The following is a 25,086-nucleotide window of genomic DNA, read 5'->3' as shown; positions in this document are numbered from 1 at the left end:
GCCTACATGGACATAACCCAAGACCAAACGATTGTTTGTGCATTTTGGCTTGCGAGCTTAAGGGCATTGCTTCTAACATATCATACAATCGTTATTATTAAGGTCGCGGGGTAAGGGTCTTGCATGACTTTCGCGTGTTTCTATATGAAAGACTTTTGATTTCAAAAGGATTAACCTGAACTTGTAAGAGTGAAAATCACGCGTCTTATCAATCCAGTACAATCCTTTGTTTCACAAAACAACCTTAGGTTCTCTCTCGTCATTTATGATACTATAACCATGACCAACTTTAGGGTATGGGAATGTCATTCCAGCCACATCTTATATATGCTCCTAACATGTTAGTATTGGATAATGTATTGAAGAAGATAACAATTTGATTTGTAAAACGTTTACTCGATACTACTGATGCAATAATATATTTTCCTCTAACCATTCCCAAAACAAGGGCAAGCACCTTTGTCCGAACTGTTGAATGTTAAATAGTGGCACTAATCTAACTATCAAATGGGAAAACACTCTCAGCAGAGTTCGGTGATTAAAATAAGCAAATACGTTTGTGCGATTTTGTATTGCTAACCCAAAGTAAAATACACGATTAATACATTTATTTTCGCTTCGTTCACCTGATCTGCCTTATAGCTGAAGAATGTATTATGTTAGGGATTTCACTATCAAATACACAATTTTAATCCAAACACTAGTTTCACCAGTTTGTTATTGCGATGCCGTTACGACAGTGCCACAAACATTATCTGATACTTTGAGACCCTTCTTATTCATAGAAAAATGTACGTTATTATTTTAAAGCAATACAATTAAAATGTCTTGCTTTAAATAGTTCTCTTGCATCAGTCCATGATGTCAAATCGTGCATTTCAAACTAGTGTTTCAGTTTGTGATGGATTGTTTGAAACATAGTTTTCGTCCATCAGGTGAGGTTTCTGAAAAGGGATCGAATGTAATGAAGAGATATAGGTTGGCTTGAAAATATTATGCACTATTTGTTCACATTCTGTCAGATTTTGTGTAATTTTTTAGAATCTAGAATGGAACTTGCTAGCATGACCTTTTGTCCTGACTACTGTTAAATGTGTTCGTGCATTCAACTCAATGTTTGGAATAATGTTGTATGTAAAATCATGCAACTTGATCATCTTAATCATTAGGAAGTATATATCTCATACAAAAAACATATTTCACAGTATCCCACTTTCTCTAGCCTGTGTCATCCAAGTCTTTTGTGATTATACCTTGGATTGAAAGGTAAGACACTGCATGCAGGAAAATGTTTGACTTGGGAAGTAATGGTCTGTTTTGTATATAATTTGTGTGACATTAATCTCTTAATGTTTACCTCTCATTTTGATATCATTGACTTTGTTTTGAACCACCATATCGAAATATGCATTTTTAACCTTAAGCTAGTATAATTTTTCAGGCATTTACATTGTTTTAAACCTTTCTTGAAATATTTTCTATACTCTGATTCTTATCTGTTGCTGTAACTTTAGTTCAGCTCATATCTCGATTATTTTAGTGTGTTTGCCTGTGCATCTGCCTGTTAATAATAAATGTCTTTCTTCGGCTATGCCATCATCTATTTACTATTCATTTCAGAGTTCGTTGAGGTATGGATGAATTCCATACACACCTGTTCTCCATCACCCAAAGCAGGTATTCCACCTGTGATACTGGTAGGCACACATGCAGACAAGATTCCACAGGTATAAATCGTACCCAATCAATTAGACATTTTGCGATTGTATTAATAAACTATTTTATTCTGAAGAAAAGACTGAAAGGCATAATATTAATATAACTCGAATAGGGATTACAATAGAATGCCGTACTATGTATACGGTACATGTACGATCAATACTATCGTAGCGTGCATTTCATAAACGTTTCCAAACTTATTTCTACAAGAAAAGCATGGCATTGTGTATTACCATACAATTTAAAAAAATGATGTTCTATAGATCTCCCCCTCAGCCTTGAAAATGACTTACCAGAGCGTATGGCAATTTTCAATGCGCATAGTTGCGTAAGCTGTATTGGCTGTTGAATTTTGAGTTCCATCATTGGTTCATGTCATGTCACAAACAAAGTGATTGCAATGAATATAGTTATTGCCTGTCATCGTTTTGTTTTGTGAGTTTAAATGCATCTAAAAACACTGGCAGATGAAGGACATTTTACTTTGAGGTCAACCACTATGCCCGTTACTGTGGCGTCTTGCTGCAAGTAAAAAATGGTCACTCAGGAGAACTCCAACAAGCTATTGTTTAATGGCGTTCTTGAATGTTGAATACATATGTCAGAATGTCGGACTATACATAAAAGGTTTAATGACTTTGATTCACATGTAATCATAGTTCTCTTTTAACAAAAAATGCAGATGGTGAGTATTCGTTTCAAGCTATATCCCGTCCCCTCGGACATTTTCTCCCATCCAATCTCCCAGTGTGAGAAGCAGGTATATTAAAAATCTTAAATCTTCTCCTAAGAATAAAGAGCATATTTTAAAAAATAACATAAATCAGGCAGTTTCTGTCTGCAACTGGTCAAAGTTTTACATTCTTGTTTCAATATAAACATTTACTGCAAACTTACAATGTTTGTTGGTGTCACAAAAATAACCAAAGTTTGCTAGTGCAAACTGATATGGAAATGTTTAGCCTTTAGTTCTGATATGTCACGTGCAACTGGTTCCTTTTAATATATAAATTAAAACATGTATTATATTTGTATTATACGAACCACATTAATTATTTGAAAGTATGTCCGTTTGTAAGTGCACTTCATTATACACTGATATTAAGGGATTAATTAAAGTGATTAAAATAATTGAATTAAAGTGAATCTCTATCAGTGACTGTTCGTGCAATAAAGAAGGTATTTTTCAAAAAGATATCGTTGATCAACATTTTGTTGACATTCTATCATCCAGCACCAGTAAAGGAGGAAGATATTTACTTTGAAGTTAGCAGCTACGCTTGTAACCAATTGTCAGTCAAGAACGTGTCAAGCTTAAGATAAATTACCTTATGAATGAAATATTTATGTTTGCGGGAAAAATTATTTTTAATTTGTAATATGAACTGTAAAACTTTATGAGGTCAAGTTGTTATATTTTGGTAAACAGTTGGTTTCCAGGCTTTGTTACACTCCGGGATTATTTTTCTTTATATTTGCATCCGTTTTAACTAACCCAGAAACAGGCATAGATTATTAAGACTATTCATTTTTTTTTAAATGTACTGCAATTATCTTAAGTTTTAGAAATTCATATGTTGACATAATTTTAAAATGAACATTTTATGCTGCATGCTTTTGTTAAAAGTTCCAAAGAAATTGATTCTTAATAATTTATTCTGTATTTAAAACGAAAATGTAATATTGTTTGGGTTATTAACCTACTATGAGTGTAATTTCGTATTTTCTTGTTATCTGTAGTCGAATCTTGTCATAAATAACATATAATATCTTATAGTTTTAGATATGTTTATGATTAAACGTTGAATGAGCCAGTATTACAGCTAATATCAAACTTTACGCAGTAACAGTATTTGCGATGATCTTAAATTAATGTGATTGAAAATGATTAAAAATAAACAGGACAGAATTGGATTTAAAGCCTTTGAAAACGAAACATGTTCCACTCTCATGTTGCAGAGATACAAATGTTCCATCAGGTCTTTCGGCTCTAGGGCACTTTGAAATAAGAAACCATGCGTCAATACGAATCAGTGCAATTAGAGCTGGATTTATATCCTTGGCAAACACATAGCTTTGCAATTTTGGGCACAATACAGTGCGCAATGATAGATATCATGTGTTCTTGTATGCATAATACAGTACAAGTTCAATAAATTGACAACTATTATGATTGAGGAGAAACTCAACTTTTCAAAGACGATTTCAAAACAACATGCAAAATATGATGACAATTATTTTACAATTTGTACAATCGTATATGTCGCAATACCCACTTCACGACGTAGTTTGTAAACTAATGGGCATTTCAGTTGAATCACAAAAGATAAAGGATGTCCTGAGGATATCAACTACTACAGTAATCAAAGAAAATACTTTCCCACCCATCCGACCATGCTAACTGACATCACACACCCATTTTTATGTGTGTGTACATTTGACTTGAATGTTAGTCCAAATGTGTTCATACGTCTTTCGGTTTTGCTTTGGTTCCAAACACAGACGCCGCTTGGGCGATCCTGAAAATACTTTATATATGTGGGATAATTTCTGCACGAGTAGGTTTGAAGAAAATGAAAATGTTTCCTTCTTTTTTATACAATGATATATAACTGTTATGGGCTTCTTTTCAAACCTTGAAAAAACCGTTTTCTAAATAACTTACCCAAATTAGCATTTCCAGGTGAGCAGAGTAAAGAGTCATGTTTTGTTCTGTACACTACAACGAGTTAATATGAATCTCAATGGTTGTAGTAACTTGGTTTTAACAAATATATCCAATGGATTTCAGCATATGGTCATATTTCTAATTCAGATGTTATGTGAGACCATAAAAGCAGAAACAGGTTCTGCTTTTCAGGATACACAATATATTAGTGCAAATGTTGTTTGTTTAATTTTAATTCATCTGGAATCAGAAGCTAACCTATAAAAACAATTTCAAGGAGGAAAAAGTAAATGGAAATGACTTAGAAATGTTTGTTTAAAATAGTGGCTGATATTTTCCTCTATTCCTCTCAGAAGAGATAACTTGCTCTATTTATATTATAAAGCCTATAGGGCAGCTGCATCAAATACACTCAAATACCTGGTCAGCTGTTCAAATTCTAAAATTCCGACTTTGTCAGGTGCATTCAGCTGCAGAGACCGGTGCCTCAGTATCTGATATCCAGATTGAATCTCTAATGCATATTGTGGTCTTTAGCACAATCCTCACATAAAGTTTTGGATGAAGCGAGAATTTAAGATTAGCATTGTGTTCTTGCTCTCCTTGGTATTTGTGAAAACAATGAACAAATTTTGAGTTTGTGTATACAACAAAGGTGTATACGATTAATTGGCAATTAAGATTCAGTGGCTTTCCTTTGCAAACAGATTTTTTAGGAAGTTTTCCTCAGTAACACCAATACATATAGATGTCGCCAATCTTAGTCGTATCTGTGCCGTAGTGTTTGAGATCGACTGATGATTATATAGGGCTTTGTTGTTTTATTTGGCTACTTTTAAAGGGAGACAAAAGGCTAGAAAGCATCTTCTCCTTACCGTAAAGGTCGTAACACTTGTTTATGCTATGTATATCTAGGCGCCATAATAAGCAAGGCAATATATCAGTCCCTTACTGAGACGGAAGTTTTCTTCGTGACAAGATAATACTACCTCATGAATCAATCTAACTCATTCACCATTGGCGCATGTGATGACGCTCTTGTTATTGCGGTCTCTAACTACCTTCGTATTCTATCTTTAGCACGCTAGAGCAAGAGTACATTGTTTCAGGGGATTTTAGTCTTAACAAACGACGTGACCTAATCAGATATAATATTAGAGTAGTGGCCAAGGGTCTGTAATTCCTTAGTTGTGTCAATTCTTTTATTGAAGCTATTTCATTCCCACTGATCTGGTAAATTCAACTATGCAGTTGTGTCAGGTATCGTATTACTGCTATTATAATGTGGAGTTGGGGCAGGGGTAACTCTAACTTAAAGGTACAATATTTACTTGTCTCTATTGCCAGATTCCCTCTTCCAACACTGATCTGATGTTCCTCAAATACCATGTGTTATTAAAACTGACGATGATTACTGCATATAAGCCTGTGATATGGATAACAAGCTCGTTACATATTATACTAGTCTAACATCTCATGAACGTTTAACGTCTTAGAGAATGAAATCTTATTTTATACTCTTGAAGGCTATTCCCTCCTGGGCAATGTAAGCTTTATCACCCTTCAAAAACCTATATTTTATTCATTACATTTATTTGATAAGGACTTTGAAGGATTATAATAGAAAACAAAAATGTTTTATTTCCCATCTTCTTCCAGTCGTCACGTGAGAAGGTATGCGAATCGGTCTTCGCTCAGATTCGTTACCAGCTGCGAGACCGACCAGCTAAATTTCATCTTACTGATGAAGATTTCGTGATTGATAACACCCACTTTGATCCTAAGTTGGAGGAGTTAAAGAAGAAGATTGTGAAGCTGGCCTCTCAGCAACCGTTTTGGGGGGAAGAGGTTCCTGCACGATGGCTTCATCTAGAGAATGCTCTGATGAAGCTAAAGACTGCTGGTGTGAAGGTACAAGTAGGAATAAACTGCAAATTAAATGGGAATGGGTGTGTAGAAAGTGATTCGTCAGTCAACATGACTTCTCATTTTCTGCTTTTTAAAACATGACTCAAAGGGGTATTGCTCTAATTTGTTCTAGATTAATTTGCGCGTTATAGGAAATCTGCTTTTCTAGGTGTTATACATATAGCAAGAATACACTTAGGACCCGTCTTTATCTAAGCTGAGTATAAGTCTAAGACAGTTTATGCTTCGCTTTTCGTCTTTCATGCATCATATGTCGTTCAATCACAGATGTTATGCAGCTGCCAATTTCCACATTACATGGCACATTACATTCTGTTTAATTAACTTTATAAACGCTGCCCAAAATTTTTTTATTAAATTTGACAGAAATCAACATGCCATGGACGCGAAGATCAGTCATTTTGTTTCTCATAGCAAAGCCATTATCAGCTAAGGCAACTGTGACTAAAATTGCAAAAACCCCAAAAACAATGTCAGCAAGCTATAAAACTTCAAAACAAAATTTGTAGAAATCATCATGATATGAAGGTCTTCCATCTTCATGAAATGCTAAGAAATTATTGTATTCCAATAATGCTAAGCACAATTTGACCAGATTCCTGACTTTAAAAATATTCAGGTTTGTACGAATAATGCCGATCCCCAATTGGTTGGTTGATATAACTAATTTTTCAAAAAAAGGAAACATTAAAGGTCTTAGTGTATAGGATAGTAGATAATTTTTGGAAGAAGAAAGGAATTATAAAACATTTACTCGAATATAATTATACATCTATAATAAATGTATTTTCTCCCAGCCATTCCCCTAAATAAGCAGCAAATTAGTCGTAACCAGTGAATGTTAGAATATGACACTATTCTATCAAGACGCAGACAATTCTTGCAAGATTTTCATGATCCCAGTCAGCAAACGTATCTGCGCGATTTTGTAAATGCTAGCGGCATATGTTGTTCAATAAATGCATCCATAAAAGTGTATAAAATAAGTAAGATGGCCAGATTTCATATGTGCTTGTAACACGTTCACTGGATTTCATTAAATTAAATGTAGATAAATATGGAACTGTAATATCCGTACGTAAGCTGTAATATTCTTATGTAAGATGTCATAAAGAAACTTCGGGTTTGAAAAGATAATGTCAATTCACGGTCTAATAATGTGGACAACATTACTAAAAATAGAAGAAAAAAAACATTTTAACAAGAAAAATGTTTAACAGAAATAATCTGCTAAACAGATTTAGATTATCTGTAACAGGAATAATCATGACATAAAATATATAGAAACATCTGACACAACTGTCCTCATAGCAAACGCAGTCAACTCCAATTGAATAAGTCTGTATAGGAGCATGCTACGGATCCTGAATTTTGGATTAACTATGGTAGTCACTTAGTGATGTCAGTTACTCTTGTGCCTCTTTTCAAATATATCTAAAGTTAAGTACCATAAGTTAAGTACCATACTACGCGTAACATTCCATTGTGCCCACCAGAAATGTTCGTTCAAATAATATTCCATTAATTTATATACCACTATATTCTCTTCATTTTCATAAATCCTACATAATTATCACAGTCACAGTTCCTATTGGCCCTACTGAGCACAAAGATACAACTGACAAGCACCATATTTCCTTATCAATCTGGTGACCTGTGAATACATGTGCCAGCAATTATTGGCTCACTTCAGAACTATGGGCCCAGTAGTAATCTGATATTGGAATTGCTGAACAAAGAAAATCAAGGGAACACGTTGGTGGGAATGATACACATTTTTTTCATTTTGTCGCTGTATTATGTATCATTCATTTTAAGTAATTAACTATAAATGTATTAACTATTAATTAATCAATGCATGGATCGGCTGTAGTATTTTGAGCTTCAACAAACACAGATGTCAGAGAACATGGCTGTTAAGTGTGCTAATAAAATCGATATAAGGTTCATGCATCTTAGAATTATCTGTGAGGTTACTAAACACGGGTATGTTTAATAAACATATTCAGTAATACTTCAGTACAATATCAGTTCATATTCTCCATTTCACTGATGCAGTATTTTGTTTGAATTTCTTCTGACTTGGCTATTTATGCTGTTTGGTTTCATAAGCAGTACATATGTACATATGTACTTGATTGATAATTTTTCATTAGATCATTCTACCCAGTGTCTCAGTTTAACCTGGTTGGACTAATATCATCTCTGAGCTGTACACCCAGGCTACCTTCCTAAGTTGTTCAGCATATTTTCAATAACGTTGCTTACTCTAGTAACACTCGATGTGTAGGAGACTCTTTTCAATGACATTTGTAAGCCATAGACACTACATAACGCTAAATTCAAAATTGCGCACGTTTTTTAAGCATCCATAAGTGAAATAAGGTGAAGTCAATCCCCTTGTCTCTTACATTTTCTCTTAGTGTATTATGACCAAGTAACACATTTAAGGAAGAAGCCGAGATAATAGTAAAATATGATTCTTTAGTAATAATTATCATCTCACTGTCGGCCTGTGCTCTCAAGCCATCATTGATGTTCTATATCTGGAAGAGCATTCGGATCTGCTCTATTAGTAAGTGTTGATTCATGTCGTTTGGTACCAGTCCCTCCATGGTGGGACCACTCTATTCTGGCTTCTGTCTCACTAAGCAATGGACATTGTATAACACACCGCTACAGAGGCGGTATATATTTTATTCACCGTGTCTTGCTATATGTTAGTTTGTCGACCTATCAATTTATCTCTTGGTTACTAATTATCGCGACCAGTCCCACAGAGTTTGATTAATTGCCGTGAAATCCGCTAAGTATCATAGTCATCACCTGAAGAGATACATATCGATAAAACACTTTGCTCATGCAATTTTGCTACAGTTATCGTCTTTTCGGTCTTGCCAATGTGTATGACACAATCTCATTAGTACTACTAGTCCCGTAATATTTTATAATTTGCAATGACACTTGGTAAATATTATGGTCATCGCCAGAAAATGCACATCAATCAACAAATCACTTTTGCAGTGCAACTCTCGTTAAAGTTCTCTCGTTTAAGTTATTACACTTGAGTAGCTATTGTAATTTTCGTGAGACAATCTCGTAATCACAACCTGTTCCAAAGTTTACCTTATACTCTTTTTCTACTTCTTCTTCTTCTTCTTCTATATATATATATATATATATATATATATATATATATATATATATATATATATGTTTGCATGTTAGTGTCACTAAGAAGTTTTGTACAATTTAACAAACAATTTAATTATCACGTTTATATAATGCATATTTGAGAGGAGTTTCTGAACTGAATCCCAAATAATCTTTGACAAGTTATACTAATGTCCAAATGACTTCAATATTAAGCGTATGTTTCAGATTTCCGAGTGTTCTTTTCCGCCCACAAATATAACGTTTCAAAATGGTGCTCTTTAGCAGAACTCATTTGAATAATTCACAACACTTCCAGACAGTAAAATATTGCTGACCAATGATCACTTTCCATTTCAATAGAATAATCCAAACACACGTTGTCCTCTCATATAATACGTAAACACAACATAAAATCCGTCAGCAGACTTGATTATACAACAAAAACACAACAAATAAGAATAGTGAATTGCTCAGTACGTGTGGCTTATATAAAGATGAAATGGTAAAACATGCATTTCTCCCAACTCATACGTGACAAACAACATTTCTCCAACATTGTAAAAGAACGTCAAATTATATAACCCATTAATTCACTTAAGAACACACCATATCGATCTGTCCAACTGGAAACAGCCCGATAACTATCAATATATTTACCACTAATTTTATTATTAGTAACTGTCAACACATACATAAACATCCATTTATAGAGCCTATGTAATTGTACGATCGCAGTATAGTAAAATAGACACTATACACGTAGGCCAAATCTAGCTATAGATCATCACTAAAATGTACAGTAATGATTAGAAATTATAAGAAATGATAGATATAAATAACAATCTAACGATGACCATGTTGACAAATCTTTGTATGACCATGATGTTTGTAAGACTTACAGCCATTACTACCTCCAGCTGGATATAATGGTTAATATAGCTTTGTGAATGATTTGTTTAAAAGAATGCTATGAATCTTAATACAACCTTAGGTGATCAGGAAAAGATATACATGTTTATAAATCGCTATTATATGTTTATTCATTACGCAGTAAATTACTCACCATTTATATAATTAACATCTTGTTCATCAAACAAGCCATAACACATGGTGAGTACATTTGCCAACTTCGAATGGCTGGATTCGTTAGTTAGCAGATAAAGTCCTACTCTATTATGATTGTGCATGTATAAAGAAAGAGAAATAAATGTTGCTATATATACCTCTTGCAAAAACTACTCTTTATCATCTTTAACAAACAACCATCTTCTGTGGATTTTAAATTTGTTCGCATGAGTATTCTGACTTTATTTTTAGGCGATTACAGCAATGTTTTTGTTACATATTTGCCAAATTGTTATGATTGTGGACTTGAGTTTGAAGACAACATTGTCAGGAAAAATTAGGGCAACCTATGCTTGAGATGGATAAATCAAGTCTGCATGCATGTTAGTACACATACTTAGATGCCATTCGTATAGCAAGCTTTCACTTTTGTTTACATATTTGTATCGGTTATACTTTTTTGTCCACGCTTGCAATCTTCTATGGTCCGTACTTTGAACAATAATCAAGTCTATCGATTTTTTGCAATTCTTAATTGTATGCTATTCTCAGTTGTAGCAGAGCGGTTTGGTCTTACGAAAGGAATAACATAAAGGATTAAAAATTCCGGGACATTATATGTTACACTCCATTGAACATACAGTTTCATTTCATTGCAAGTGTCATATGAACTCTACAGTTGCAATGCTGGGCTGGTTGTTTGGGATATGGCCATGATAGCAGAATTAATATATTGTATTGTGTATATTGTTTAAGTAACATCCTAATCGTTTTAATTAATTTCTTATACAACTAGTAAAGCACTTTCTTACTTCTACCCAATTTCTCAGGTAACTCAGATTCTGATCACATTATTCATAAGTTAAACATATTGGATCATATAATCTTTATTTACTTAACAAACATTACATTATAATATAGGTTAGTTAAAATGTAGCTTGCAGTAAAACTATGTTAAATGTTTGATATTTGAAAGTCTCAACATAACATACGTTTAAACGTCTAACGTTTCCGAGTGCTTTATAGTCACATACATAGCATGTAAAGTCTTTGGCTATACCCGAGTCAGATGGTAAAAGGTCAATGTCAGATTAGGTACCTATGTTGTTAAAGAGACGAAATATTGAAACTTTTATTGATTGTTGTAACTTTCTTTTCGCCAATGTTCTCGTCTCATTATTACTTACCTTCTTGTTAATTTTAGGTGATTCCATATAGCTTAGTGGAAAGCCTGAACACCAATGGAACAGTTCAGATTGAGACAAAAGAAGAACTAGACGTTTTCCTCAGATATCTTCACGAGATTGGAAGCATACTCTATTTGAAGTAAGATATCGACATATATGATTACATCTGCTGCGTATGTTTGGATATGAAGCTCAGTACTTACCTATAAGTACCTGACAAGCAATATCAGTGTGCAGCAGATCGGGTTCGTCATTGCTTGTTATTCAAACAAAGCTGCAGTGGGAAGTAGGCAACAACGTGTATACTATTATCAAGTATTTTTAGATTATGCTTTGACAAAATGTAATCACCTGGACATTTGTGGGAGAATTTCAACAAAATTGATCGTTTTGAAAAATAATAAATTAACTAGGGTGATAAACATTTCTTTGTCTAAAAGGCAATATTTTGTGTACACAAATATATTTTCTTTTAGTGGGATTCGGTGCTTATTTCAATTTCCAACCATATAGTTTTAATATCTCATCGTGTTGTCTTCTATGTCATATCTCTTTTGTATAATGCTCATATATTCATGTTTTTTTTCTTCCTCCTTTCTTGCTTTATTTATAACATCACAATTGAAATAATGTTAAAATTATTATTTTGCAAAGGCTGGAAATAAATGTGTTTAATTTGATTTCATTATTAAGTGGTTGACAAAATAATATTCACTTTGATATTTAAAACATGAAATAGAAGCATGGCCAGTGGAGCTTATGTATGGTTCCTGAGTCTGCCCTGTGTAATGCATAGTTTCTTCATCCACAATTATTTATTTCGTCTGTGGAGGAAGTCCACCTTTCTGATCCAATGTCTATCAAACGAGAAATATGATTGCCTGAGACTGTAAAATGCTGTGTTGGCCATATTTCCGTTCTGATTTTGATCAAACTTGGAATATATATATATATATATATATATATATATATATATATATATATATATATATATATATATATATATATATATATATATATATATATATATATATATATATATATACATGCATATTTATAATTTAAATTTATTACCACTCTAGGAAGCAATATTTCTGATTTGATATTGAACAAACTTTGAATATATGGCTTTTTCTGACTATATATATATATATATATATATATATATATATATATATATATATAAGAATCTAGTTTTAATCAATATGAAATATGGGTTTATAACATCAATATATAGTATATGTTCGATTTTTACCAATATGCATTTATATTGACGTTGTATTGTAGTATCTGCGTAGCCGAATATTTCAAAACTCTTCATGACACATGCGCTTGAAATGATAAAACGAATTGGAAGCATCTGTTCTTATCGCTTAAGAACTTGGCTGATATTGTATCATCCGCCACATGCAGGTAGACTGTCCTTACTCACATAATAGCTTTTCTGTCCCTCATCGAGAGATACCTTTCCTTCATGAGAACGAAAATCAGTGAGGAGAGGGCAGCTTCTACTTCGTCGGCATACCTAACATACCTCATTTTACATTTGATATTTTACAACACTGAGTGAAGGCATTGTTTGTTGTGGTAATTAGCAATGCCAGAAAAAGTGACCCAACCCTCCAACAACTTATGCCGTGAAATAGTGAATACCACTACCGTAAGGGTAAGTACAATATTATTTTATGCCAGTTTTCCGAAGCCATTGAATCCTCCTAAATCTGGCAAATTCAGCAATGCACTAGTGGTAATAAATGCATTACTATTACTATTAAAATGTAGTTTTTTGGGTGAATAGGGAGGTAAAATGAATTTTAATTATATACATTTTTCCTGCCACTATTGCAAATATTCTCTCTTCCATTGCTGGTCTGATGTTCTAAGTGTAATCGTGGCCGAAGAAAAGAGTAAGTCTATTCCATATGAGCCTATCCTACAGTTCAATTGTGGCTGTGTTTCCTCTATTCAAGTGTGCTAGAATATTTTATACCAATTGGAGGATGTACGTTTGTAGTTTTGATATAAGGACTAACATAATTATTTTCACCCCATCGATAAACTATGTTTCAAGTCTTACCATATGGTGTTCTGCTCTTGAAAGAAAATAGATACAAAAGAGCTCATAAGATTTGTCTAAATCCTACGCCTTGTGTTTGTGGACTTAATCCCATTCCGTTTCGCTTTACTATTGCTCTCCACGGTGGAGGGATATATGCCTTCAAATAAAAATTGCCTCAAGACATTCACGCCGACATCAACCCCACCATGTGCAACTAATGAATGGATAGCATGGAAACACTGATGCGTCAAAAGTGATTTACAACGAGTTACTGTTTAAAGACTCGATAATATCGGTAATATATTTGAACAACAGATAATAATGTTAAACATGTGTTGTATATTCTGTAATGGTATATTTAGAAAAGGGTGATCAATTTCTTGCGCAACAATTTTACGCTTTTCCCTTATCCAAATAAATCGGAAGAAACGTACGCATTGACGTGACGATAAGTACAACTTACTGAGATTCTTGAAGAGAATTAATGTATTATTGCAACTTAAATGTACTCCTCGGAAATGTGGAAAATTAAATTCCAAATTGACAACCACGTTTGCTTAAGAAAGCAACGAAACAAACAGAAAACACTGACATTTAGTGAGATATGAAGCACGTGCTTAAAACTTAACAAGTAATGCACAGCTCAATATAAACAAATTTCAACCATCCTAATTATGACTGTTTGTGTAATGCAAGGAACTGACCATTTAATATATTGGGTTAAAATGTTCCTTCCGACGGATATCTTTCCTTTTCGTATCTTCACTACAATTTTATACAATATTAACCACGATTAGTATCAGCTTGGGTAAGGTGTGTTTGCTGATAGAAACCATGCGAATCGATGCGTTGCACTTAACAGTCTCAATTAATAATGCTCAGTACCATGAGAAATTGTATACCGTGGTACTCTGCGGTATTTATTTAAATTCCTCGATTTGTTCGACAATTCCCCCTGCGGGTCCGGGGTTGTAGAATTTGCCCGACGTGCCTCGCTACGTGTCGTAAAAGGCGACTAAGTAGAGGCAACCTGTTTGCCGTGGGTTGCGTCCCGTGTCGGGGGAGGAAAGGATCCTGGTAGTTGAGCAGTGGCTTTCCCTGCAATACACTACTTTGGCCTCTACTTCTCTTAGACGGGTGGTCGGGATGGGCCCGGTTCCGACAAATCGGCTGGTCACGCCGAGCCCTAGGAGGTCTTTATTAACTTTCTCACCTTCTTTCTCTCTCTCCTTGTATCTCTCTTGATACCACCGTTGCCCCTATATTCTTTTCCTTTATATTTCCCTTTTCCAAGTCTTAGAAGGCTTCCTAGAAGGCGGTGGCTTAACGGGTCAATCGGGGGGTAATTTTACCGACCTTAGAAATTGGCGACTTCAGGGTCATTCAAAGGTAATTTTATCAACTGAGTATGGCATCTGTGTATCCCTGACACTTGAAAAGTGTCCCCTTGTTGGGCTCCTTGGTGGGTGGGGAGCACGGGTGCTGAATTTTTAATCTAGCCATCATGGATAATTCCAAAAAAAATCAAAATAAAAGATCGAAACCCTTATCAGAGTCTGACAATGAACCATTTAGTGTGGAGTCATTTCCACGCTTCATGGTCATACAGTCAAACGATGCCACGAAACCGCTTGCCGCACTATCTCCATTTGTCATCGAAAAGACTATCACAGGATCGATTGGCACACCTAAAAGTGTTAAAAAGTTGAAATCGGGTTGTCTTCTTATTGAGTGTGAGCGACGAGGTCAATCAGACAATATCAGGAAAATGAAAACTTTCTTTGATATCCCAGTAACCTCATTCGCTCACACCACACTGAATACGTCCAAAGGCGTGATTCGCTGCCGTGACTTGGCTGGAGTCACCGACGCTGACATCATCGAAGGAATGAAAGATGAAGGTGTCACTGCAGTCCGACGAATACGTATTAAACGTAATAACAATCTGCAGGACACCAACACCATTGTACTCACCTTCAACAGGCCAAATGTACCCAAAGTGGTGAAAGTTGGCTTTTTGCAAGTAAAGGTAGAGATTTACATTCCCAGCCCCCTTCGGTGTTATAAGTGTCAAAAATACGGCCATCACGAAGACCGCTGCTCCAAGAGCCAAATATGTGGCCGATGCGGAGACAATGCTCATCAGGAATCTGATTGTAGAGCAACTCCGCATTGTGTCAACTGCGGAAAAGAGCACCACGCAAATTCCAAGGATTGCGATACCTGGAAACAGGAGAAGGAAATTCAGAGGGTAAAATACACAAATAATATTCCCTATCCAGAAGCCAGAAAAATTGTACAGGCAAAAACAGCCCATCCTGGCCCATCCTTCTCCACTGTAGTGAAGAGCAATCCTAAAACAACGAAGGACGCTCAAACACAAACAGAAGCACCCGATTCAACACCAAATTCAAACACCCCCCATTACCAAGCACAGAAAAACACGGCATCTACTCAGACTACATTTAATAATACCCAACAACCTAAATCACCAAAGAATAAAAAATCTCACGGAAACAGGCAACAAAAGGGGTCAGATGACCCCATCAAACTTTATAACAGGTTTGGAGACATCGAGAGCATGGATGCAGAAGAATCTACTCCATGCGCACAAGGGAACTCCAGACCTACAAACAAAAAATTCACCCCCGTACTTCCTCCAGAGAAATAACAAAACAAATTCCGTCTGCGAAAGGTCTAACCTAGCTCCACAATCTTTAATTTAAATTTATAATGAAAAACACTATCATACAATGGAATTGTCGAGGACTTAAAGCAAATTACAATGATATTCTCCTGCTTTTAAACGAACATGATCCTGCGGTACTATGCCTTCAAGAAACATTCTTGAAAGATACAGACAATATCACATTTAAAAACTACTCCCTATTTAACACCTGCTCTCCAAATGTTGACAGGGCGTCAGGAGGAGTTTCTGTTATTGTGAACAACAGAGCTCCTCATAGTTTCATTCCTTTAAACACCAATTTACAAGCCATTGCTGTAAGCGTCACTCTACATAGAGTGATTACATTTTGCTCTATTTATTTACCACCAAACACTAACCTAGTACCAAACGAACTCGATAATCTTGTTCAACAGCTTTCCGCACCCTTTGTTTTACTCGGGGATTTTAATGCCCATAACATTTTTTGGGGATCGAATCATGTAAGTGACAGAGGTCACAAAGTTGAAGACTTTATTTCTAGACACGATCTGTGTCTATATAATACCAAAACACCTACATATTTACACCCAGGCACGGGTACATACACATGCATCGATTTGACAATTTGTTCTCCTTCGCTGCTTTTGGACTATGAATGGAAGGTCGCTGATGACCTTCACAGCAGCGATCACTTCCCAATCTCCCTTGTAAATCATAACTCTACAATTGATGAAGTAATTCCACAATGGAATTTAAAGAAGGCCGACTGGGCCAAATTCGAAACACTCTGTAAAACCAGGCTGAATGAGGATACAGTTTTCAATGTTAACGACCCCATTCAGCATTTTACATCTATTTTAACCAACATTGCAGAAGAATCTATCCCCAAGTCCTCAGCAAACTGTAAAAGAACCCTAAAACCTTGGCTCACTAAGGAATGTAAGGAAGCCATACGGCAACGCCGAGAAGCCTTGAAAAAATTTAACAATCATCCGACGCCCGAGAATTTAAGTAAATATCGTATTCTCCGGGCCAAAGCTCGCCGCACAATCAAAGAAAGTAAACGAGCATCATGGATGAAATATGTTTCCTCTTTAAACTCTCGTTCCTCAATTAAGAAAGTTTGGGACACGATCCGCAAAATAAACGGAAAGAGAAAACACAATTCTTTCCGACATCTAAAAGTGAACAATAACAATCTTAGCTCAAAACGTGACATAGCAAATGTTCTTGCTGATACATTCTCTAAAAATTCGTCATCATCTAATTATTCTGAAGCCTTCCAAAAATTGAAAACTCAAAAAGAAAAGTCACGTTTAAAATTCACATCCAACAACTCGGAAAGCTACAACCAGCTGTTTTCACTATCAGAACTTATGGTGGCTTTAGACAAGGCCCATGATACTTCCGCTGGGCCTGACAAAATACATTACCAGTTTTTAAAACATCTTCCAGAATCATCTTTTACATCTCTTTTAAAACTCTTCAATGATTTATGGATTACTGGTAACCTACCTAAAATATGGAAAGAAGCAACAGTAATACCAGTTCCCAAACCCGGTAAAGATAGCGAAGATCCTACCAACTATCGACCTATTGCACTTACAAGCTGCATGTGCAAAACAATGGAACGAATGATCAATTCTCGGCTTGTATGGTACCTGGAAACTAACAATTTAATATCTCCTTTCCAAAGTGGCTTTCGTTATGGACGGAGCACCAACGATCATCTGGTTAGACTAGAAACATTCATTCGCGATGCATTTATCAAGAAAGAACATTTAGTAGCGGTTTTCTTTGATTTAGAAAAGGCCTATGACACAACATGGAAGTACGGGATACTAAAAGACCTGCACGATCTAGGTCTAAAAGGCCCTCTGCCCTCTTTCATATCCAACTTCCTCTCCGACAGAGAATTCAAGGTACGAGTGGGCTCTACTCTCTCAGATTTGCACGAGCAAGAGATGGGTGTGCCCCAGGGCAGTATTTTATCTGTGACACTTTTCAATATCAAAATTAATAACATCACCAAGTGTTTGACTCCTGGTGTGGATTGCTCACTATATGTTGATGATTTTCTCATATGTTATCGGTCAAAGCACATGCATACAATTGAAAGACAACTACAGCAAAATATCAACAAGATTCAAAATTGGGCTAGTACGAACGGTTTCAAATTCTCGAAATCAAACACGGTATGTATGCATTTCTGTCAATTACGACGACACCACGATGAACCTAAACTCACGCTGGACGGAACACCTATTCCAGTTGTTGAGGAAACAAAATTTTTGGTATTATCTTTGACAGAAAACTGACTTTTATTCCACACCTAAAAAACTTGAAAGCCAAATGCTTAAAAGGACTTGACCTACTTAAAGTAGTAGCGCACACTGACTGGGGTGCTGATAGAAAAGTCATCCTGAATTTATATAGAACGTTTATTCGCTCCAAACTAGACTATGGTTGCGTTGTGTATGGTTCTGCCAGAAAATCATATCTTAAAATGCTTGATCAAATTCATCATCAGGGAATAAGACTGGCTCTGGGAGCATTTAAAACATCCCCGTGTGAAAGCCGTCTAGCTGAGGCGAATGAACCACCGTTATCGCATCGTAGAGAAATGCTTTCCGCACAGTATGCTCTGAAATTAAAATCAAACCCTCTGAATCCTGCTTTTTCGGCTGTTTTTCAACCCAAATACAAAACTTTATACGAAAATAAACCAAACGCCATACCTTCCTTTGGCATTAGAATATTATCCAGCCTTGACACTACAAATATAGATCTTTCAAAAATTCAGAAAACATCCATCTCTGAAACACCACCCTGGCTAATTAAACAACCAAAAGTACGTTTTACGCTACACGATGGAAAAAAATCCGAAACAAACCCTTCTATCTTCCACAACTCTTACCATGAACTCCTCACCGAATTTAAAAACTACACCAGAATTTACACTGATGGATCAAAGGATGAGGAAAAGGCTGCTGCAGCCTTTGTTTGTGGAAATCACACAACGCAAGTTCGCTTACCAAATGGAGCATCAATTTTTACAGCCGAAATCAGAGCAATAGACCTTGCTCTGCAACATATAGAAAAGAACTGTATTTTAAACAGTATCATCTTCTCCAACTCGCTATCAGTACTCCAGTCACTACACAATAGAAAACTGGAGAACTCATTATTGAAAAACATACTCTTAAAAAATACCGAGCTGAGTGTCTCCCACAATATAATATACTGTTGGTTACCTAGCTACATTGGTATTAAAGGTAACGAAAAAGCAGATCGCGCTGCTAAAATGGCCCTTTCTCAAGAACCATCTGATTTTAAAATACCATATACTGATTTTAAACCTTGTATCAGAAAGTTCTTACGTCAGAAGTGGCAGGCATCATGGAATGATGCTGTAAATAACAAACTTCATGCAATCAAACCAACTCTAGGAGAATGGACTCCTTCCTACAGAACCATTCGTAGGGAGGAGGTAGTCATTGCAAGAATCCGAATTGGTCATACTTATATCACCCACACCCACATACTAAAAGGTGAAGACCCACCAGAGTGCGTTTCTTGCAATGAACCATTCACTGTCAAGCACTTTATGATAGAGTGCTTTGACCTACAACCTACGCGCGATCGTTATTACGTTGTGCATGACCTGAAAGAACTTTTTGATAATATAAACATCACTCGTATTATCGAGTTCTTGAAAGCTGTAAATATTTACTCTAAACTCTGACTTTTATGCTATCACCTTGTGCAGTTTTATGCAATATATATACCGTCCCATTTTAATACCTATTCATCTTTTTTACATCTCCCGTTGATCGGGAAGCTTTATTTTGCACCGTTACCATCTTACCGTTTTTAATTTCAACCATTTGTTCTTTTATATCGCTGGTCGATATAGAACCTTTTATAAGTTTTAAAAGATTATACAAGTAACACTTTGTTTGGCGCTAAATAGCCTAAAAGTGCTGATGCGCCCTTAAAAAACAAACAATCAATCAATCAATCAACCATTTGTTCAACAATAAATTGCAATTATATTGGGAACCAACAATTGCATGTTCTGAGTCAAGATTAAAACACTTTCTAAGTTTATCTTTGACGAAAGCCGGAATAAAATATCTTGCTCTCATTGTTAAGGAAAATAAGTTTATATTATACACATTATATTATATTTTTTAAATTTGTTCGAGATAAGAGAAAACAAAATACTTCAGCTCAAACAAATGTCGCGTCCACTCACACACCCCAATGGTAAATGGTTAATGCCTAATGGTAGATAAATTTGTATGTACTATTATTACTCAATAAGTTGTAATCAAATACTTTAACTAAAGTTGCACGATTAAGCTAAAATATACTGCTATAACATTAGAGATCATGTCGATAAGAACAGGAAGTGTTGACACCGAAGCCTAAAATACTGATATAAGAAGCAGAGAAACCTTAAGCTGGTTGCCAACAACTGAATCAGATATATTTTTAAGGAGGACCACTAAAATAAAACAAACTTATTCAGAAAAAGAGAATATATTTAGTAAAAATGAGAAATTACGTTTTTTTTCAAGCAGATAACAATTCCGCTCCTAACAATCTTAGGATGCTGCACAGTCATACAAAATAATACATATATACATCAAAGTATACTTAAACAAATGATATTCTGTTTTCAAATCCATTTTTTAAGGAAATTTGCATTTGCTCATAATGTCGTACCCATTTGGCCACATTGTTTGTATATATGTTAAACATGTGATTAAATAATCATAAATATAAATATATTTGTATTATTCAAAGTCAAGATTTGACAAGTACGGCTGTTTTGTATTTAAAAAAATAATATTAAGTTTATGGATTATTTCCTCATTAAAAATAGCATATATTGTTTAATTCATAACAAGATCACCATAGAATTCATGTAGATTCTTTACCGACTGAAAGTACTAAATTACCAGTAAAGTGAAAGAGTATGGTAGAACCTATCACCAGAAGAGAGTAGCTGTAATCTAATATACCTGTAAAATTGTACACATGTACGAAGTATAGTCCCGCCTTTAGAACAAGAAGATTGATAACTGTTCATAATTATTCTGAAATAAACTTCTCGCTGAAATGACCAAAAATAATGTAGAAATTGGAAACTTTCAGACGTTTAGAAATTTTAATTTCAACAATTTCATGGCCTTTTTCAAGTATGTATTCTCTCCATATACGGTATATTACTTTACCGCTGTGCTGTGGTTACTTAAACTAAGTGGATAGAATGCACGACATAGACACATAAACGAACTTGAATTTTCAAACCATGGCAAGACTTTTTCTGATTATAGTTTATATACCTGAAGATGTATAACCATTGACTTTTTATTATTTTAATTCGTAAGATTGTACAAAATGTCCCAATGTCAAATATCGAAAATTTAAATAATTGTTTAACTTTGATAATATATTGGAGAAACATTCTTCAAAGCATAAGCAGAATAACGAAAACCATTAATGTGAACGATGAGGCCACTAGATGAAGAACACTAGAGAATAATAAAATATATAAATTGTTATGTAAGCACGTACAAACAAGAGATGTTTCAAATGATAGGTGCAACTTATTAAGATTACACATGCGGAGGCGATCTTGTACTCCATCATATTGAAAGGAAGAGGATGAACTTCACTACTGCTAGCAAATTTCACCGTTTAACATTTTGGATACAATAAAAGCCAGGTCATGTATATAGGTGGGGTGGCTAAGAACCTCCAGCAAAGATTATGCAAGTGACAATAAAGAAAACTATACGTTCATAGCTTGGTAATACGAATGGAAATGCATATACCTACATTTCTGCAGTATGGATTTCCTCAAAATATACTTACTTACTTTGTTCCACAAATCCGAATTACATGACATGAGTTATGGGTTCCAAACTTTGATACACTTTGCGAAATTGTACTGTAATTTCGACTTCATTTCCTTCAGATATCACATTCTTACTTTACTGGATACAAAATGAAAGTGATATTCCAGAGCGTCTTTTTGATAAATTGAGCCAACATAATGCATATTTATCCCACATCGTGATTGAAAACAATCAATGACAGAACAAAAGCACAGTTTCAAATGATCCCTCAAAGCCGACCCCTCCACTGCTCAAATCATCTGTATATTGTACATAATGGACCCAATAAATACAATCCATGAAAAGCAGACAAAAAAAATTGTGATGCAAGCAAAACTCATCCATTCCAGACCAACTGGTAAAGTTATTTCAGTGCGCATTCATTCACAATATGACTCTAAATTTCAATTTTTACCTTTATTTTGGTCATAATTTTACATTGCAAAATCATTATAAACTATCATGCATATCGTTTCCTCTCTTTTCATTAAGATACAACATTAATTGTGTGTATTAGTGTTAGATATTTTAATTTTCAGCACCACGAAATTGAAGGATAAAGTTGTACTGGACCCCCAATGGTTCATTAACGCTCTGAAGTCCCTTATCACTGCTGACATGTTTGTTAAAAATCAAGCCATCATCGACATGTGGCGTGAGTTCAAGGAGAGTGGAAAACTGACCCCAGAGCTGATAGGTTTGTAAATGCATTGTAACAGCCCATTCTGCTGTCTGTCTCAAGGCATGTGACACTACTTATTTCACACTGAAAAATATATGTTTGGAAATGATTTGTATGAATTCATAATATTATGTCATAGTAAAGCATAAATGGTTCTGAATCACGGACTCATGTTTGCAAACAAAGGAAATTCACTTTTGCTATGTGTTAGCAATATATGTCATAGAAGATCAGAAGAATATAATTCACGGTCGATTGTATCTCATGCAGTTGTCGGTAGCAATTAAACCAATATTAATGCGGCAAAAATGGGCACAGCATGCAATTATTTTAAAAGTTTCCTTTCGAAATGTTCAGCGTTGAAATTGTTTACTGTTTTTCTGACAAACCGTATTTACTGGTGAAACCTTCTTAATTGTTTATATTTCTATCTCCAATGCAATATCATTATCAGTTATGCTTCCAAGGGCAATGGCAAATGCTGGGCACATTAGTATGAAACGAAATGAGTATGGGCGTATCATTCCTATCATGCTGATTAATCTTATCATTTGGTATGTATATCTATATGTTTTAACCTCTTGGTACATTATTTTATCTATACTGTTTGTAACATTTATTCATGATTGTAAATTATAGTCATTTTCTTTAGTTAGATTTTGCCTACATGTCTAGATCTATTTTTATAGATATTAAGATAAAGAAATTGCATTGGACCTAGATGATTTCGTACATGTTGAATATTAATAATAATACTCTTAATAGTAAGACTTCCTGACGACTTTGGGGTAATTTCTCAATGGCTGGTGGAGTTGGACGGTTATAGAGGAATTATGATATTTCCCATTGTGTGGTTTAGGTCGCATGAATGGAAAGTTTGAAGCATTAGAAAAGTATATGATCTGTCAGGTGGAGGTATGTGGTCGTAATGCATATATATATATATATATATATATATATATATATATATATATATATATATATATATATATATATATATATATATATACATACATACAAAGGAGAAAAATGAGCAATCAGATTCATTCCTATTTTGGAGACATTTTGATTTCTTGTGTTCCTGTTGTAACTCGGCAGATGTGTTTTATATTGAACTTTGATATTATTTAAAAGGATATCATTTGTTTGGACTGTTCAAGGGAAAAGGAAAGTGCTTTTTATTTGACTATCACAATACTCTGGAACTATTGTGAATTATTCGAAGTGGTTCTATACAGCGTCATTTTTACAACGTCACGATTCATGGCGGAACAGTACATATACGGTTCTGAGATTTATTTGCAATGTTTAGACTTTAAAATAACTTTTCAGGATTAGTTTGTATTAAGTTCATCATTCTGTAAGTTTCTCTCACATTTTTATTTATAACATTTTTAATTAAATTATTTGTTAAGTTTTGCAAACGTTGTTCAATGTGCTTCCTTATGTTACTTAGTGCATGACCATAAAGTCGTAATATGTTATTTCCAGTGTACATATTCAACTTTATGGCGTTTTCTTGTTAACATTACTGGCGTTAGACTAGTGACTGCCAGGGACAAATAACTACACACGTCACTTTTGCTCTTGAATGCGCGCGTTCCAATATCTGAACGGTACCAATTAGATGTAAAAATGAAACAATCACTGATTGCTAAAATAAATAGCTCCAAATTCAATTGGTAACTTCAACATTGGAAAACTGAACCATATTCCCTGCGTATGCTTGTTTGCATTAGGAGGCCGTCACATGCACAAACAAGTTGTATAATCAGCTGGCCACATAACAGTTAATCTATGTACTTGTTCGGATGATAGGGTTCTGCCAAGAATTCGGATTTTTATAAATTTGCTTCTTCACACTACTTTCAAATATACTATATACATCAATTGGATCTTTACCTACAGCGAGTCTGCCTACATGAATTTGTATCTGATTAACCACATTGATTTGAAACATAATACATTACTTATTTATTTATAACAATATTTGTTAAAATACTGTATGCTGTACGTTGGCAATGAAATCATATCTTCAGGATAA

The 25,086-nt window shown here is 34.7% G+C and overlaps 1 protein-coding gene across 2 annotated transcripts in view; it reads left to right on the top strand.

The window, feature by feature from the left end:
* The first annotated feature begins 1,532 nt into the window (after positions 1 to 1,532).
* LOC149790478 (uncharacterized) overlaps positions 1,533 to 25,086 on the top strand; it is a 38,723-nt gene continuing 15,169 nt past the window's right edge. The window contains exons 1-4 of one of the 2 annotated variants that reach the window (XM_089972530.1): positions 1,533 to 1,727; positions 6,047 to 6,298; positions 11,742 to 11,863; positions 22,900 to 23,057. In XM_089972530.1, the coding sequence (XP_089828656.1) occupies positions 1,575 to 1,727; positions 6,047 to 6,298; positions 11,742 to 11,863; positions 22,900 to 23,057 (685 nt within the window). In that variant the 5' untranslated portion in view covers positions 1,533 to 1,574. The remainder of the gene's footprint in view (positions 1,728 to 6,046; positions 6,299 to 11,741; positions 11,864 to 22,899; positions 23,058 to 25,086) is intronic. The other variant, XM_089972529.1, reaches the window with a different exon arrangement.

This window comes from Sinohyriopsis cumingii, chromosome 10 (genome assembly GCF_028554795.1).
Source record: "Sinohyriopsis cumingii isolate HCF-2022 chromosome 10, ASM2855479v2, whole genome shotgun sequence".
Lineage (NCBI taxonomy): Eukaryota > Metazoa > Mollusca > Bivalvia > Unionida > Unionidae > Sinohyriopsis > Sinohyriopsis cumingii.
Note: the sequence above shows the minus strand (reverse complement) of the source record. Positions and strands in the feature narration are given on the sequence as shown.